At 53.1% G+C, this 17,448-nt stretch overlaps 1 protein-coding gene across 5 annotated transcripts in view; it reads right to left on the reverse strand.

Moving 5' to 3' along the window:
* The window catches only part of DIDO1 (death inducer-obliterator 1), a 51,405-nt gene that overhangs the window by 15,324 nt on the left and 18,633 nt on the right, over positions 1-17,448 (reverse strand). For 4 of the 5 annotated variants that reach the window (XM_045886084.3, XM_045886081.3, XM_045886085.3 and 1 more), the window contains exons 3-10: positions 15,313-16,147; positions 14,268-14,589; positions 12,027-12,239; positions 10,889-11,099; positions 1,785-2,247; positions 1,513-1,672; positions 435-551; positions 205-309 (exon numbers count right to left, since the gene is read on the reverse strand). In XM_045886084.3, coding sequence (XP_045742040.1) covers positions 205-309; positions 435-551; positions 1,513-1,672; positions 1,785-2,247; positions 10,889-11,099; positions 12,027-12,239; positions 14,268-14,589; positions 15,313-16,145 — 2,424 coding nt within the window. In that variant the 5' untranslated portion in view covers positions 16,146-16,147. Of the gene's footprint in view, positions 1-204; positions 310-434; positions 552-1,512; positions 1,673-1,784; positions 2,248-10,888; positions 11,100-12,026; positions 12,240-14,267; positions 14,590-15,312; positions 16,148-16,989; positions 17,103-17,448 lie in introns of all 5 variants that reach the window. The other variant, XM_064573437.1, reaches the window with a different exon arrangement.

Here is a 17,448-nt window from a genome sequence, read left to right on the forward strand (position 1 = left end):
GTCACGCGTCCCTCCGTCTCCACGGCAACAGCACAGAAGCTGCCAGGCTAGGAACAGCCACTGGCACAAAGACGAGGAGGGCGGCCGCTGCGTACAGCGCTTGTCACAAGCTCAGGGTCCTGCCCGATAACTCAGAGACCCAAGTACGCTGGGAAGATTACTTTCATTCCATTCTCGTTCGTTCCCCAAGTCCCCAAGGCTTACGTCGGAGTCGGACACGGGTGGAGAGTCCTCCATGTCGGGCACAGGGTCCTGTTTAGTGGCGGTCTTCTTGTTCTCACTGTGCAGCTTATTTCTGGACTCCATCACCTGAGACGAAAAGGGCACAGAGCATGAAACCTTGTTCAGGGGGCCTTGCTCGTGCCTCGCCCTTCAGCTGACGCCCTGGAGACCCAGAAGGCCCAGCACCGAGCGCCACCCCCCACGGCACTCACGGGCTTGGTTGGCCGCTCCCTCCACGTGGACAGCTCTTTGGACACCAGCTCTTCCGGCTTCATTCTCACAAGTTTTGCCAAAGAGATTTCCTCACGCAGAACACGATGGAAGAGCCCCTATAAACACACATCTTTAGTTCGCTTGCTCAGAAACACTTGGGTGTCTGCCTCTAAGACACCAGAGAGAATACAAGAAAACCACAGCAGCGTGAGAAGCCTCCACCAGAAGCCCAGCGGCAGCGGACGGAAGCCTGACGCACAGGACCGAGCCCAGCAGGGGCCAGACACCGCCAGCACGAGTCGGCCAGCTGCCCTCGTGCACCACGCCGCACCGACTCTGCCAAAAAGACCTCAGAGAGAATCAACTCAAAAAGGTACAGAGTTAGGAATAAAGGTAGCAAGAAATAGCTTCTTCCACGAGGTTACCATGATGAGACAGGAAGTGAGACTCTGCTTCGCAGCACATGGAAGAGTTCGTGAGGCCATCGGACAGGAGGCCCGAAGATGGCGAGCCCCGGAGGGCGAGAGGCAGGGGACCCACACCGGGCAAGTGGCTAATGCTTTCCCAGGAACTCTCCTTTCAACCCCACTGGAGGCGCACTGCCCACCCACGGCTGCTGGGAGGACTCAGGCCCTCCCACCATGCGAGCACACAGCACCTGCCCAAGTAGGGAGCACCGCAGGGCATGTTCAAGACCACTCATCGTTGCTCTAAGGAAGCCCCGATCGGGGGGCTCGCTCAACGAGGGGATGGTAAGAAGGCCGAAAAGGCTGTCTGAAGCCCAAATACAGAGATACTCATACGCTTAAGAATCTGGATGTTACTTTGGAGCCAAGGAAATGTTACGAACGTAACTTCACAGCCATGTTTAGGAGAGAAGCAGCTGGCGAGACCAGGCCGGGCCTGAGAGTGTGTGTGCGAACCCGCACCCCGAGCCCAGGGAAGGTGTGACGGCGGCCCTCTGGCTTGCACTGCAAGGACGAGAACTTCCAGATGCCGTGTCCCGATGAACGCTGTGAGGTGTGCCTGGGAGACCCCGAGAGCCGGCAAGCCCTGCTCTGGGCCGTCTGCACACACCTGGTTTTTGGGGTCCTTGAGGTTGAACATGATGCTGCGGTATTTGCTCTTGTAGCGGTTATCTGTGACTTGGAACAGGTTAAACATCTCCTTCTCAATGTGGAGGGCGATTTTTCCTACTTCACTTTCTGTCATGATTAAGTCATCACTGTCGTTGACTCTAGAAGGAACAAGAACAGGCCACATGAACCACTGCGCCCAGGGCCTTAAAGCGGGACAGTCACAAAATGATCACACTCAACCACTTTAAGAAATCAAGGAGAACAGCCCACCTTTTCCACAAAATCTCCTTCAAGGAGCGTCTGATATTTTGCCGAATTTGCGAATTTGGCTGCGACAGGGCGGGGTTCGAGGCCCCCAGGCGTCCTGGGGCTGGAGAAGCCAAGGGCACAGAGGCAGCCGCTGGCTTCCGGATGGCCCCCGCCAACGCGGCCGAGCTGGGTAGCTTTTTGGAAGCAGCTGCGGCAGCCCCAGGCGCCAGCGCCGCTCGCTTGGCGGCAGGAGCGCCGGCCGAGGGGGTGGCCGAGAGCCAGGGCCGCTTGGGTCCAGGGCCCTTGAAACCCGAGGGCGACTTCTCGATGGCCGCTTTGGCTGCCGCCGCGTTTGCGAAGGCTGGAGACTTCTTTGGAAGGAGGTTTCTGGGCAGAGGTTGTCTGCTGCCTGCCGAGGGGCCCGCAGGGGCCGTCTTCTTAGGAGCCGTGGTCCTCTCCTCCGCCCGCCTGTCCTCCTTCATGGCTGCAACAAAGATGCGCACACGCTTAGCGAGGCCACGTTACTGTGGGAGAGCAACTTAAAACGATTAAGTCCAGGAAAAAAGTGCTACAATGAAGGGCTGCCACCAATATGGATGACCGTGACCACACCTTATTTCAGAAGAACATGCTTTGCTATAGATTATTATGTTAAACCTTTTACTTCAAGCAACAAACCCTAGTCACGACAAGCTTAATTTAAATCATGAACACAGCTTAAAAGCCGAAGGGCAAACTGCGCATCAATAAAATGACGTGGAAGAGCACTTTCTTTAATAAAGATTTCAAGTGTCAGTTTTTGTAAACACGAATTGAGGAAATCTCAGGACAGGTCAGACAGACACATTCCCCTTAAATGGACGTTCAGCTGCCCCCTGCCCATTCTTGGGGCTTCGGGAGGACGGACCACAGGGCCTGGGGCAGCATGCAGGTGCTCTTTGCTGTCTGGATCAAAGTCCAGTGGAATTGAGGACGTGGATAAAGAGGGAAAGCAGATGGGGATTTGCAGCACAGGGAAGGTCAGTCACTTGACACTCAGAGAGGCTGTGTGACTGGCGGCCCCAAGGACAGCCCTCTGCTTGGACCCCATTTTGGGTAGAACAATAAATTAGCGTTTTTGGTCTAAACAAGGACTGCAGTAGAAAGCTACGTAAGTCAAAACCCCTCAACCTGCACAAAAATCTTTGTGATGCTGGTACTTTTTCTCCAGAGAGAGGATGTAAAGGACTAATTATACCCACACTGTATCAGACCATCTCCATCAAGGTCTCGGGCGAGCAAGACAACGGCTGGGGGCCAGTGCTGCGGCCCCTTGGCCCCAGGGCCAGCGGGGCCTCCAGGGGCAGAGCCGGCCAGGGAGCCATGGCATCTGTGCACACAGCAAGGCCAAAGACGGCCACGGCTCTACACCCTGCAGAGGGACAGAGTGAACCAAACAGCGGGCACAGTAAGCAGGCCAGGACACCCCGTGGGGACGCGTCCAGGGTGGCAGTCAAGTCACCGGAAGGACCCCCGGACGAACTCTGTCCCCCAGTACAGGCTTCTCTCAGACTCTGTACTGGGGAGCCTCCCAAACACCAAAACAAGGAGCTTCAACACATGCTCCAGCGATCTTCCAGGTTTTCCCAGGGATTAAAAATCATTCACTCAGTCACCGGTCACTGTTCAAACGAACGAGGGAGAAGGCCTCAAATCTGAGGGAAAAGAGGAGATCCTACCCACAGAAGCCCAACCCAATGAACAGTGTCCCCGAGGCCACCATGGTTCCTTGGCCATCTTGGCAGAGGGCCAGAGCCCCTGCTCAAGGTCGTCCCTCCTCGAGCAGCTGGGGAGGCCAGCGCTGCAATGGGAGCTAAAGGCCCTGGCACCTCAACTTTTCCCCACTTTCAGGAGAAACACAACTTCCTCATTTTACGAAGTTTCCAACAACGGCACTCCCACATGGATCCCACCTAGGGACAGTGCTCTGAGTACTTTGCTACCAGGCGTCAATTAGGACTTTAAATCCTGAATCTTCAGCCCACAAAGCCCTCCGACTTCATGCGTCCCGCCCGCCCCTGCCCAAGGTGGCCTGTCCTCCGGAACCTGGGCCTGGCCGGCAGCCTCAGGCCCTCCACCCCCGGAGCAGCTGGCTCCTGCACCACATCCACTCTGCTCCCCATCACCCGTGCCCATGGTCACCAGGGGCCACACCTCTCAACGTCCCGTGTCCCTGGGAGCTGGTGTTTCAAAGAAAGCATGTGACAAAGCAATGAGGACGTCTCACAGAATAAACAATAGGCACGCGGCAGGACCGCGGCAAACAGGTTCCCCCCGAGTACCTCGTCATGTTGCGTGTTTAAGCCTTGGGCTACGGTACCATACCCCAGCATTTAGAAACCACTTTTTACCAGCTCAGATTTGGCTGCAAGGTCCACCTTGCCTGGGGGATGGCTAGTTTGGGGTTAAATCAAACAGATGGCAGTCCCTTTTCTTGAAGAAGCCGGGGCTGGGAGGGATAGGTGGCACAGCAGGGAAAAGGCGCCAGGATGGCAAGGCCCACGGCACGCGGACCTCGAGCAGCCACTGTGAAAAGTGAGGCCCAGAACCAGTTCAGTCCCTGCCCTTCTTGAAGACCAACTCTGCTGAGTGTACTTTAAGAGCACACTTAAAAAGCCAGCCTAAGGCACTTCAGAAACCCCAGTGAGGCTGGTCATGTACAAGACACCTGTGTCCACGACACCAGACATTTAAGTGGCTGCAGATGAAAAATTTAACTTTAAAAGCACTTACTGCAAGGTGTCCCGATCAGAATCTAAGATCAATACTGCCACTGGTCTAACCAGTATTTCCCCATTCAGCAAAAAGCCAAGTGAAGATTATTTTTAGGACATTCCCAAAATACGTGACTGAAGTGATGTTTTATCCACGAATGGTTTAATGGTAAATAAACACAATCTATTTAAAAAGTACAGGATGGCTTTCCTTGACCATCACGTTGCTATCTTATAGAACTAATTGCTACTAGTTATAGTCAACTTCTGTTATCCCTTACCTGCACGTTGGGAAGTACATAAATAGGCACAATTAGGCAAATAAGCAAATTATTAGCACAATGCTCTGAGACTGATGGACTCCACCAGCAAGTTGGGACATGACCCTCCTCTACTTTGAAATGTGTCAAATGTGCCAAAGGCCCAACCCGGCAAGTGCTGCAGACACAAGCTGCATTTGGTCCCATCGCAAACCAGTTGTGTTAGCTGCTGCCAGTGACCGGTTGGTGGAGCACTGCAACGTCCGCTCAGTGAAACACTAGTATTTCTGAGAAGAGTGGACATTGAGTTCGCAAATTCCTCCTCTGAATTGACTGAACGTATTACACCGTGTATAAATTCACACAAGGGCAAGGAGTAATCGTGTAACCAGTCTAGAAAAGCACACAAGGGTGTCTTCAGGAAATGGTTGATGCCCCCAGGCACCGCGGGACCCCTCTGGTCAGCAGAGGGGAGGTGCCCGAACGCCCCCAGAACCTGCCCATGGTGCTGAGACAGCCTGCCGGGAGCTGAGCCTAAGCCAGTCCGGCTGCAAAGCCTCCTTCAGCTCCCACACTCTGGGGCCTGCTTGTGGGGAAGGCCAGTGACGCCTGAGCACCAGGTCAGGCAGGACTTAACTTGCTGGGACCTCAGCAGCTACAGGACGAAAAGCTGCCCCTGTGGGTCAGGCCACTGCCCCACATGGAGCGGTTTCTGCTGGATCTGGCCGCCTGTCTGTAACAGAGACGAGCTGTTTTGGGTGAAGCCTAGCCCAGAGCGCAGGTTCATGTGTATGCACTCTAATCGGCCACTTCCCAAGGAGCACGAGACTGGGGCCTTGTCCCAGGGCCAGGCGGTTGTGGTGCTGCAGCATCGTTGGCCACTGGGTGGCACTGGCGGGCCTCCGCGGAGCCGGGAGCCCAGGTCTCCCCCCCGAGGAAGCGGCAGCTGCCCAGGTGAGGTTACAGCTCGCACAGCCCAGCAGCCCCAGACACCCACGTCCAGAGACGGCCCTTTACAGGGTCCGGTGAGAAACCCTCAGGGCAACGGCAAATTGCTCTAAACCTTCTGTGCTCTGGTCCTGCCCAAACTAGTACCAGTTTACCCTAAAAATCCCCAGATGGGTCACACTGGTCTCGGGCTCACTCAGTGACTGGCTGGAATAGCCGAAAAAAGAACAGTGAATTGGTGTGACAAGGGTTCAGGTATGGGTGTATCCACGGTGCAGGTGAGTCCCCAAAGGTCCCAACTGAGACCCCACACGTGTTCCCTCCCCACGGGCTCCAAAACTCGGCCCGATTCCCGCCGCCAGCGACCTCCATGTGCCCCCCACTCCCAGGGGGTCCTAAATGCAGACACTGCCCCACGGTCTCCACCGCAGGAAAGGCAAGGCCGGGGCTCAGAGGGCACACAGTGGGGCGCCGTGCCGTGCGTTCTGGGGCTGGGGCGGCAGTTCTACACCCAGCTCAGCGGGACACGTGCACAGCGAAGTTACCCACTTCCATGCTGACTGGCAAGATTTCTCCTGGTGTGAAAAGTCAAATTAACAGTAGCAAGAGAAAACCATTTTGCTTTTTGTGCCGTTGCTTGAATATTTTAAAGTGAGTTTTCCTGGAAACATAACCAAATACCAATTTGCTTTTGTATCAGAAAACATGTATAATTCCCAAATTAACACTCAAAAAAGCAAAAGCTACATTCCTGATGCTCTTCAGACTAGACATCAATCTTAAGGGCGTCTTTATGAAGATCCCCAGGCAAATCGTCATGGCTTGGACTCCACAAAGCTTTTCTAGGCTTTTTTCTTCCTGATGTTCAATATTTGAGTGACTTACACCTTAATGGAGACACACAGAACTCTCCACTTGTAAAAAAGGGGGAAAAAACCCCAAAACAAAAAACAAGTATATACCTGGGGAAGCAAGTCACCCTTCCTCATTGTAATAGTTTCACACATTGTATTTTGAAAATGAACCCAAAGCCTGATTCAGGCTGGATGGGTAATCTATGAAAGAACCGGTCAGATTGTCCTTCCACCACATGAACCACTCAGACAGAATGGAATTGAGGCCATGTGGGGAGACCGGTGCCTCCTCTCGACTACACGACTGGGATCTGGTGAGCGGCCCACTGTGCGTGCAGGACCGGATGCCGGGCCCGAGACTCACTTGGGAGTGGAGCAGCTGCTTTCCTGCACTCTCTCAAACTGGTTAACAGGCATGACCATAGTTTTAATAAGGTGAGATTTTAACCAGCATCATTTGTACCCAAATTGTCTACTAGTTCACCCAACCCACCTAGGGGGCTAGGGACATGTTAGGAGAGCCCACTGACCCTTCCGTCCATCCCTTGTCCCAAAGGGTCCCATTGCGCAGAAAACCCCAAGGCTGCTGGCCCTGTGCAGACCAGAGTTGGGGCTCTGCAGCAGTTACCTTTGCGTGCTTCTGGCTGAACTTCTCCAGGTTCTTGGCACTAGAAGAGGGCCCAGCCTTCATTTCAGCAAAACTTCTTTGGTTTGCGGAAGCAAATATAGCTATGTGCACGGGGACGCATCGTCACACTTCAAATCAAGAATGCTACAACTTAATGCAAATGCCCCTGAAACTCATGTGCCGTATGGGGTTACGGTGGCATCGTCAGAGAGAACCGTGGACTCTAGAACAGATACCACCAAAGGGACTGCCCCATAGCATCTGTCTTTAGACATCAGAGTAGACCCACAGCTCCCCAAGGTCACATGAAGTTCACTGGAGGGCAGGTGGAGGGAGGCCAATCCTGCTGGAAACTTCCAGCGGCTGCAGCACGACTAAGGGGGGGCACTGGGCACTACCGGCAGTTTCATCTCCATCGTTCAAGTCTGTGTACACGTGAGACCTCTCCCTGACCTAATTTTCTGAAGTTAACCAGGGTTTTTTTAAGCTTGTGAAAAGTAAAAGTCTGAAATACCAAGAGTATCACTGAGCACCAAGGAAATTCCAGTCGTATGGAGAGCATCAAGAGTTGTCGAGCTACATCATCCTTCATCAGTACATGTTTTGGATTTCCCTCTAACTGGGGGAGAGAACCTTGGTTCAGATGTACCAGGTCTGATTTGTCCCCAACCATATTTTATTGCCAATGACAACTCTGAAATAGATTAAAAATGGCTCACATAACTGATAAAATCCGTAACTGTGCACACCCAAGGATTTACATTTCTACAAAACATTCCTGGGTCCTAGTATCCCCCACATTATTTATTATAGGAAACTGGTTTCCACTTAGGACTTCGGAAGTGTGTCTCTGGAGCCCACGCCTCTAGTTATCCTCGTGACAATCCGTGTTCTCCTTGTTCCATTTCACAAGCAGGTGAACCATCTGTGTGGCTTGCCCGTGAACTTATAGGAGAAATACTTCTATCTGCATCACATTGCTTTACCAAATCATCTGAATCTGGGTGTATAGGTGGTTAGGGTTTTGCATTCTAATTCTCAAAGCTAGATGAAACTAGAAATCTCATTTTCCAATCAAAATCTGTTCAGAATCCCAGTGTTTTAAGTCCCCCAAGCCACTTAAGGGGTCCCAGATACCAGGGATTGTGCCTACGAATATCAGAATTCCACTTCCAAACACTAATAAAACAGGGACATTTTAGAAAAAAAAAGTTTTCAGCCCTCTTCATGCCTTGACAACAGCGGGAGGTTGACCCAACATTGAAGAAGAACAGAAAAAAATAAGGTTATCAAAACAAAGAAACATGATGATTTAGGGAAGTAAATAAAGCGGCGGTGGCTTCTATACGTGAAAAGCAGCCATACAGGAACTGGGGAGAAGAACCGCACTATGTGAATCACAACACCTGGAGGACACAAAGCATCTGCTGATCCTTTCGTGGGGAGAAGCAGACAGAGCCTCCAAGTCCCTGTTCAATGGGAGGTCCCCTCACACCCTGTTCACGGACAGCCGTCCCTACCCATGACCCAAGGTCAGCAGCAGTGGCCTGGGGAGGAGAGGGAAGCCCAGGGCACCTCCCAAGCCGTGGATCACTCCCTCAACAGTGGGTGCTATAGGCGGAAGAGGGGATGTACCCACAGACGTGACATGTACCCAGGTCAATGTGGGAACACTTCTAACCACGGTCCCAGTACCAGCTGTCCCCCAAATCTAGCCACCCCAACCCAGAAAAACATGCTCTGCAGCCAGCCAGAAAGGCAGATGGGGGTCCCTGTGGGGTCGGAGGGCTCTGCTGTGTGTGTACATGCTACCTGATGCCCCAACTGGGAGGTGATGGTTTGGGGGCGAGGCTGCTACTCACCGAGGCTGAAGTCGGGTATTTTACCAGTGACTGGAAGATGACATTTCTGAGGTAACGAAAAGGATCAAAAGCAACTAGCTCAGAAGTATGTCCCTCATGCATGCTATACATTTTGGGTATCCATCAGCTTTAATTCTGAGATGTAAATGTGCTGAGAAGGGCCGTCAGTCAACTGAGGTAGGTCGAGCGTCAGTGAGGAGCTGACTGATGTGCAGAAAAGAGCAGGCAGGGGTGAAGAGGAGCTGGGAAGCAGGCCTTCTCCTGGGCCTCCCTCGCCCTCAAAGATGGAGTGAGGGGAAAGAACCCAGGGACAGGAGCCATCCAGGTTTCCTACCCTCCCCGTGAACACTGGGAGCCTCGAGGCAGCTTTCCAAGTCTGCTGGTAGAGACGGAGCTGTACTGAAGCCAGCCACCCAGGGCTTCTGTGGTCCACCCCACTGTTCCATTGTTATGTGCCTATGACCAACTCAGAGCACTGGAGCACAGTATTCCAAAGCGACAGCTCCGCCCCCCGAGTGCTCACTGGTCCGCGATGCTTACTTTCAGATATGTGCAAGACTCGTGAAAGTGCTTTGTTGAAGATCTGAGACGTGCTGTTAGCATGGAAGTAGCTCAAACCACCTAAGGCGTAGCAGGGACTCATTTTAATACAGCAATCAGCTAATCCCATAATGGAAGAGAGCTCTAACTTCCCCCACCCCACCCACCTCCCGCAGGTTTGGGGCCATCCTCGCACTTTCCCAACCCCGTCAGCTCTAGTACGGACCTGCGGGAACGCCTGGCCTCAGGAGGGTGCAGCACACACCCACGGTCTTGGAATTTAAAGCTACGTGGCTTTTGGTACTTTTGTAAAAGGCACAAAACAACATAAAAGACAACATGAACTAAAACTGGGTGAAAATCATCTTAATAATAGTAAGATGTGTCCTATGATCAATTTAAATTTCCAAATTTAATTTTGGAGTGCTTGGCTGAGAAGCCGGAATGGAGAGAAAAGACCCAGCTGCATGATCTAGAGCAGTGCCCCACGCAGCTGTGGGAACTGTCTGGGGGCGAGGGGGTCTGACCCGACAGTGCAAGCCTCCAGGAGAGAGTCAGGCCCCAGTTACTGCAGGCACTCTCCCTTCAGGGAGGGCACTGCCCCAAGGGCCAGCACATCACACTCACTTACCTTGGAGCATATGGAGCAGCGGTAAACAGCCTTCAAAGCTTGACAGTGTGTGAGTGTGTGTGTGTGTGTGTGTGTGTGTGTGTGTGTGTGTAGTATTTGAATTGCACACGAAAAAAATTCCTGTTGGATCAAAAATAATGTAACTCCTGAAAAATCACACAAGTTGAGTATCAGGTGCGATACTATCTGCAGAAGTGGATTCCCATAAGAGGAAAGTGAGGCCTCCCTGTGCGGACAGCAGACGAGGTGGAGAGACTCCTAAGCCAGTGGGGCCAAGACAAGGCTGCAAGGGCCGTGCGGCCAGAGTCTGGATGCCAGGAGCACGTCTACCCAGCGTGACCTCACTGAAGACCACACAGATACTTACCAGAGCACGACAATGAAAATTAAGGAGATTAAAGAGATCGGTTGCCAGGTGAGACATTTAGCAATGAGGTTTGTACAGCTTTTTGAGGTTTGTACTGACAGGAAGGGCCAACAGACTGAGGTGGTGCATGGGGCTCGAGGCATGTGGGGCTCAGGCATCTGCTTCTGTCTTTGCAGGTGCAGCATTAAATATGGCTAGAGCTCCTGGTCCTGAACAGGCCCGAGTGACAGCTGTCCAGAAAGACCAGGAAGGGTCCAGACGCTACCCCTAAGTGATACATACATTTATACAACAGTGGCGGCCAGAGAGCAGCAGTCTGTTCTGGCTTTACTGCATTGTAATTGTGGTCGCTTGCCCAGGACGGCGTGCCTTCACTGGTCGCTTCCTTCATGAGGACCTCACTCCTCGACGGGGCCACCATTGCCTTCTTCACGGTGTTCTCTTTCTTGTCTGGAGCCGGTCTCTTGTGCATAGCAGAGATTCTAATGCCTGCCTGGATAACCAGCAAAACCCCAATCATTAAGGAGGCCAGAGAGAAGCCTTCGCTCCTCACGCTTCGCAATGAAGGTCACGATACGCTCTATGGTTGGGGTCATCTGAAGCCCCTCACCACCCCGACCTTGGGCTCAGCATCTGCTCGGCGGCAGGGCTGGGCTACACTCACACATCCAAGAGATGTGGAGGGAGGGACACAAACAAGGACCTGGGCGCCAGGCAAACCCTGTGGCCACTGGGAGACTGGAGGAACACGGTGTCCCGCCGCCCCTGCCAGGTGCTCAGCATGGTCGCCACGGTACTTTGCACAGCAACCGCTGCTCTGGGAGTCCTGGGACTCAGGCCACCAGCCGTAAAAGTTACGCCATCTAAAGGCCAAGCAAGCGCTGAAAAACCCAGAGAGGACTTCCCGAGCAGCACCGCTTAATGCCTTGCTCGTCACAGATGTAATGGGGGCTGCAACGCAGTCACACCAGCTTGAGCTCAACCTCTGGGCGAGGGCCTCGAGGGTCAAACAAGCGACTCTTCCCAGGTCACACTTAGCACAGGAGAGAGACAGTTCTGCGAGCTAGGGCTCGAAGCGAGGCACACAGTCTGGCCGCCCAAGACCCACCTCCCCACCCTCGGCGGCTGGCGAATCTCTGACAAACCCCAGCTCTTCTCCCAGGACCGCAGGTCCCAGATGGAAAGCTCGGCTCCCACGCCTGCCGCACTGCGGTCAGCACGAACGACGCCCTCCACGAGAGCGGGGGCAGCATCAGAGTGCAGGGAAAGCGTGGAAGGCTGGAGGAGTCGGCGGGTACCACTGGCGCTCTGTCTCTGCCCGCTGTCCCCCGTGCGCCACAAACCAATCAACAGCGCCTGCCTGCAACATGCAGGCCCGTCTCTCTACAACAATTCAAACGGCTGGACTTGATCAACTTACCTGAACGCTACATTTTGGGAGAATGAGCTTTTCTGGCTTCGTCTTGATCTTTTCTTTAAGTTTTGGTTTTTGTTCTTTACCTGAACTTAGAAATTTCATCGTAGCAGCAGCGTGTTTGAGAATACAGTCACTGCTGCAGTAAACCGAGTCAGGCTGCGCCAGGTTAGAGCACCCAGGGCCAATGCATCTGGAGGCACCAGGAGCCTCTGCAACCTGCAGAACGAAACACACGGCTTCAAACAACGTACTTGCCAACGTGAGCAGTTACAGCACGTTGCACAATTCCTACTTACACTACTGGGCTCGCCATTTCTAATGGAGACGCTAACAGCATTTTTAATACCAATAAAAACATGTCTTTGTTTCCTCCAAGCGCCTGACCCAATCTATCCCATGGCAAGGCACTCACAGTAACCACGCTTCGTGCAACCTGTGGCGGGCAGAGTTGGGAGGCGGCCCCAGGACTCTGCCCTGGCACAGAGACTCTGGGGACTTTTCAACACAATGGGGTTTCACATCCATAATTAGGTTCCACTGCAGGGCAAACAGGCAGGGAGTTTTGCAGATGTAACCAAGGTTCCAAATGAGACAATTCTGGGCTACGGAAAAGGTCTGCTTCATCAACAGAAAATGTCAGAAGAGGGACTGGGCCTTGCAATAGAGAAAAGACTCCACTGCTGATTTTGAAGAAGCAAATGGCCTTGCGAGGGAGCCCCAGTGGTGAGGGTCTGAGGGTGAGCTACCAGATGCAATCCAGGAACATCCATTCAATGTGCATTTCAAACACGAGTGACTTTTAGCACCGCTGAGCCCCAGACATAGCAAAGGGCACATTTAGACACAAAACCACGGGAGCCTTTCAGAGGTAGATTCCTCCCCAACTGAGCCATCTGATGAGGCCCCAGCCTACAATGGCACCCGGGTGCCATCTCTTAAGAAACCGTGGAGAGACCCGGCTAAGTAAGCCAGGCCCAGGCTTCGGGCCTATGGAGGCTGAGCTAATAAATACGTGTCGTGTGAGGCTGCTAAGACATGCTCACTTGCTATGCAGCAAGAGGGATCTAAAGAGACCTAACCTATCCCTCAAATGTACTTGAGCCAAATCTTATTTCTCCAAGGTATTCTGAAACTGTTCTTCTTCCACAGAATCCAAATCTGACCAAAAATAAAATCTAAGCTTATGCAGCCTCAAACATCAAAAATAAAGACATGAAATTAAGGTGACTTTTCCCACTGTCCCATTTCCACGAATTTTTCTGAATGACCAAATGCGATACGAACAGTTCACATCACATCCCCACGCAGTACGTCCTGACATCTCCAGGCTATTTCTTCAATGGTCTGGACCTCACAGCACTTCCACCTCGAGGCTCCCACAGCCCTCAAAGCTCCTGTACGCCCAATGCCTGCGAAAGCACAGGCCTCCACTTCAAGGCTGTCTAGGGACTCAGGAAAGGCTGGGGGGACATGCTCATGAGAGCCTGTGATGGTGTTCCTCAGTATCAGAAGCTGACGACACAGGAGAGATGTGACAAAGAACCATGGCCCTACCAGACAGCGCCTGAGACTGTTCCAGAGGGTGACACCAACAGCAGCCGTGGGAGGTGCCTTGGATGAAGTGGTGTGTCCCCCGCCCAACCCCCCCGCCCCGGGAGGCTCAGAGCACCAGCTCTCTCAGGATGATGGGGTCAGGTCAAACAGGTGCACGTTTACTTTCTTTGTTAATGCGTGTATGTGAAGATCGACATTCCAGAAATAACATTTAAGGAAAAACTAATTTTAAAAAATGAATCCGTTTAAGGAAAACATTAACTCAATAGTAATAGTATAGAAAGCAGACAAGACTTAAAGAAAGAAAGGTCCCGGCATGCCTAGGTGGCTCAATCGGTTGGGCGACTGCCTTCGCCTCAGGTCATGATCCCGGGGTCCTGCGGTCGGGCTTCTTGCTCAGTGGGGAGCCTGCTTCTCCCTCTCCCTACTACTCCCCCTGATTGTGCTCTCTTTCTCTGTCACATAAATAAATAAAAAATCTTAAAGAAAAAAAAAGAAAGGTCCCTCGAGGTATCCTGCAGGATCATGGAGTGTGGGAGGCCCACGAGCCACGTGCAGGGGACTGCCTGCTCCCAGAGCCCAGCCCGCGGCAAACACACTGCCGTCTGGAGGGAAAAGCCTAACCTGCTCCAAGAGAGGCTTGACTTTTCTGTTGACCCTCTATCACTGGCCTCGCAGGCAAGTACTTACAGGCTGGAATATCTTGAGCTTTTTCTTGCCACTTGGGTTCGCAGCCTTCTCAATTCTACCCTTAATTCCTTGGTCCTCGCTGGACTTCTGCTCCACCGTTCCCATGCTCATACAGTCCGTGCTGTCCGCGCCGGCAGGCCCGCACTTGGCCTCCTGCTGCGCTGCGCTTCCGGAGTCCGGCTCGTCCTGCACCTGCAGAATGGTGCAGTTTGGGCAGATGTAATCTTCACCGTTCCTTTCCAGAAGCTGTCCCCGGGCCTCAGAGATGCCCACACAATCGCCGTGAAACCATTCTTCACATCGGTCACAGCAAATCATAAACCTAAAATTAAAAAAATACTGGCATTAGGAATGGAAAACATGATTAACAATTTTAGGAACATTAAAAGCTGAACTAGTGAACTGATTTTAACACCTTATTATGAAAAAAAGCAATATAAAAAAAAGTAAAGAACAGAATAAAGAACATTCAAAAGCACTTCTCTTGACTTTATTAGCCTTCAAACAAATTTGTGTCTTTTTTTTTTCCTGAGGGGAGCACTCAGAGTGAGCTGCAGGCTGACCAGCATTCCAGCCTGGAGACCCTGCACACGTCTCCACGGACCAGCACATTCCTGTCCCGCCAAACACCCCAGACGGCAGCTCCCCAATACCACCCAGCACCCAGACAGGCTCTAGATGCTCAAACTGCAGCCCGGTCACAGCCCGCTTGCTCATGGGTGCTCCTCCAGGACAGTCCGGAGCGGCGCTATGCAAGAGACCGCTAGGATGACGGGAGCACCTCAGTCTGTGCTGTCTCATACCCCCCCGCCGCCCCGTGGCAGTGGGGAGCCCCATACGGCTACAGGAAGTCATATGGCTACCCTTCTGTGGCTTCTTTTTTTCATCAATGCCTCTTTCATCCTTTCCAACTGGGTAAGTTACTAGTGCAGCCCAGCTCTAGAACGCGTCCCCTCAAAATGAACAGAACCTTCCCTTGCTGTTTTCACGGCCTGGATCTCTCTGGAAGCTGGGGGCCACCGGCACCCCCCCGGCTGTGGCCTACCTGTTGTTGTGTGGCTGACGACAGATGCAGTACAGAGCGTTGGGCTCATAGGCCTCACACTCGGGCTTCTGCCTGCCCACGTCCCTGGGGTCTCCACCTTCGATTCCCTGAGCCTTCCCTTCCAGCTCCCTTTCTCCACAGTCTTTCTCAGCCTGGGACACCGCACCCTGCTCAGCCTCGGGCTCCTGCTTGCGGGGCAGCACGCTCTCCGTGGCATTGCCCGCCTCCACGTCCACGGTCTGCGTGGGATCCTGCTCCCGGCGCTTCTTCCTCAGGCGGCTCTGGAGGCTCTTGGGGGGCCTGTCGGCCGCCTCTTGTTCCCGCTGTCTTCGCAGGCGGTTCTGAAGTTCTTTCAAAGTCAACCCATCGCTGTCACTGTCAGAGGTGTCGTCCTCGTCCTCACCCCCTTTGGCCTTTGCTGAGGCGGCTGGTCGTTCCTTATCACCCGTGGAGCCCGACGTGGGCCCGCCCTTCCCCTCAGAGGTGCTCTCCACGCTGCCTTCAGACGCCGTCTCCACATCTGTGACGGGACAAGACGCTGGTTCACTAGAATCCTCGAGGGAGGCAGGCGCATTCTTCCTCCCTCTTCGTCGGACCGTCGTAAGAAATTCTTCCACCCGCTCGGTCCGCTTCGGCTGCCTCCCACTGCGGCGCAAGGAGAGGCTCTGCTGCTGCTGGGGCTGCCGCTCTAGACAGTCGGCCTCGGCGTCCCCAGCGCCCTCTCGCTTGGCAATGGTGGTTCTTCGAAAGCCCCACGTTTTCCTGAATTCTTTGCTGGTGGGCTTGATGGCCTTGGGCACTTCGTCACTGCTCGGGTCACCTTTCTCATCCATACCTAGCGGTGAAATGGAACCACACCATGAGCAATGTTAACGAGGCAACACTTCTTGGCAAATAACTAACAATCCTTGAGCTACAAGTACGCACAGCCTTTAATTCACACAAAGGAGGGAGCATGGCCACCTATACAAAGTGAAGGTGAACATTCAAAGGAGTTATCCTGACCAAGGTTTCCTAAAAAGTAGCATGAGAAAAGATGTGAGGGGACTCCGGACAGAAGTCTCCACAGTCACACACCTAACTTTCAGGACACAGCTGCAACCAGCAACTCAAAGCCGGCCCCCCCGCCCAGCACTTCGCTGCTCAGCACAGGGCTCCACCACACAGGGGGCAGAGAAGCCCCATCCAGCGGTGAACAGCACCCACGGTGCAAGGGCGTGAGCAGGGCAGGGCTGCAGCTGGGAGGCGCCGCGCACCTGTCCCCACCCCCCAACACCCCGGGCACAGAGGATGGAGTGCCAGGGTGGCTCGAGGCCTGGTGCAGAAGAGGACTGGCTGCTTCCATCCTGGCCTGCAGAGCCCTGAGCTGCTATGTAAGTGGTCCGACCACCCTGCTAGAGAGAATGGCACCCCGCACCCCAGCCCTGCTGCGAGCCGAGTGCAAGTGTCCCCTATAGACACCTCGTGCACATAAGGATCGCCCAGCTAAGCCTTGCCCAGATTCCTGAGCCCCGACTCCGGGGTTAGCTGTTACGCAGCAACAGGTAACTTGGCCACTTTAGAAAATGACAGGGAATAGCTTTATGTGCATTTGTTCTTTCTCACTTTTTGATAGACTATTAAAGGATCATGCTTGTGAAAACTCAACTCCTGTTTCAAACCTGAAAAAGTATATACCTTGAAAATTTTTTTCAAAGCTAGCCAGGCTTCAATCGAATTGAAACACTAATGCTGACTCAGCCTTTACACCACATTCCATCGTAGGGCAAGGACTGTGATGGGATGAAAACCTTCAAAATACAAAATACACAAAATTCAAAACCACATGCAACCAGATTGTTTTGTTTGTTTTTTTTTTTTCTTTTATTTCCCATGACGTGCTGTCCCCCATTTTCCTGCTGGCTCTACCGACCCTTCCCTCCGGAGCCTGGCCAGCATGCTCCCAGGCCATTCGGAGGCTTACGGGAGCGGCTGGGACGCCAGCATGTGTGCCAGCAAGGACCACACCACTTTTCTGGTCCTGAGATTTTGTGCAGGAAGAACTCTCCTCAACAAAACATAGCTCTCACCGAAGAGTATACAATGTCAAGTACTCGCACCAACAAAATGCCAATGGAAAAGTAAAAGAGTGCCTTG

This window comes from Mirounga angustirostris, unplaced genomic scaffold (assembly GCF_029215605.1).
Source record: "Mirounga angustirostris isolate CCGP_5_RB_7025 unplaced genomic scaffold, mMirAng1.0.hap1 SCAF_10, whole genome shotgun sequence".
Taxonomy (NCBI): domain Eukaryota; kingdom Metazoa; phylum Chordata; class Mammalia; order Carnivora; family Phocidae; genus Mirounga; species Mirounga angustirostris.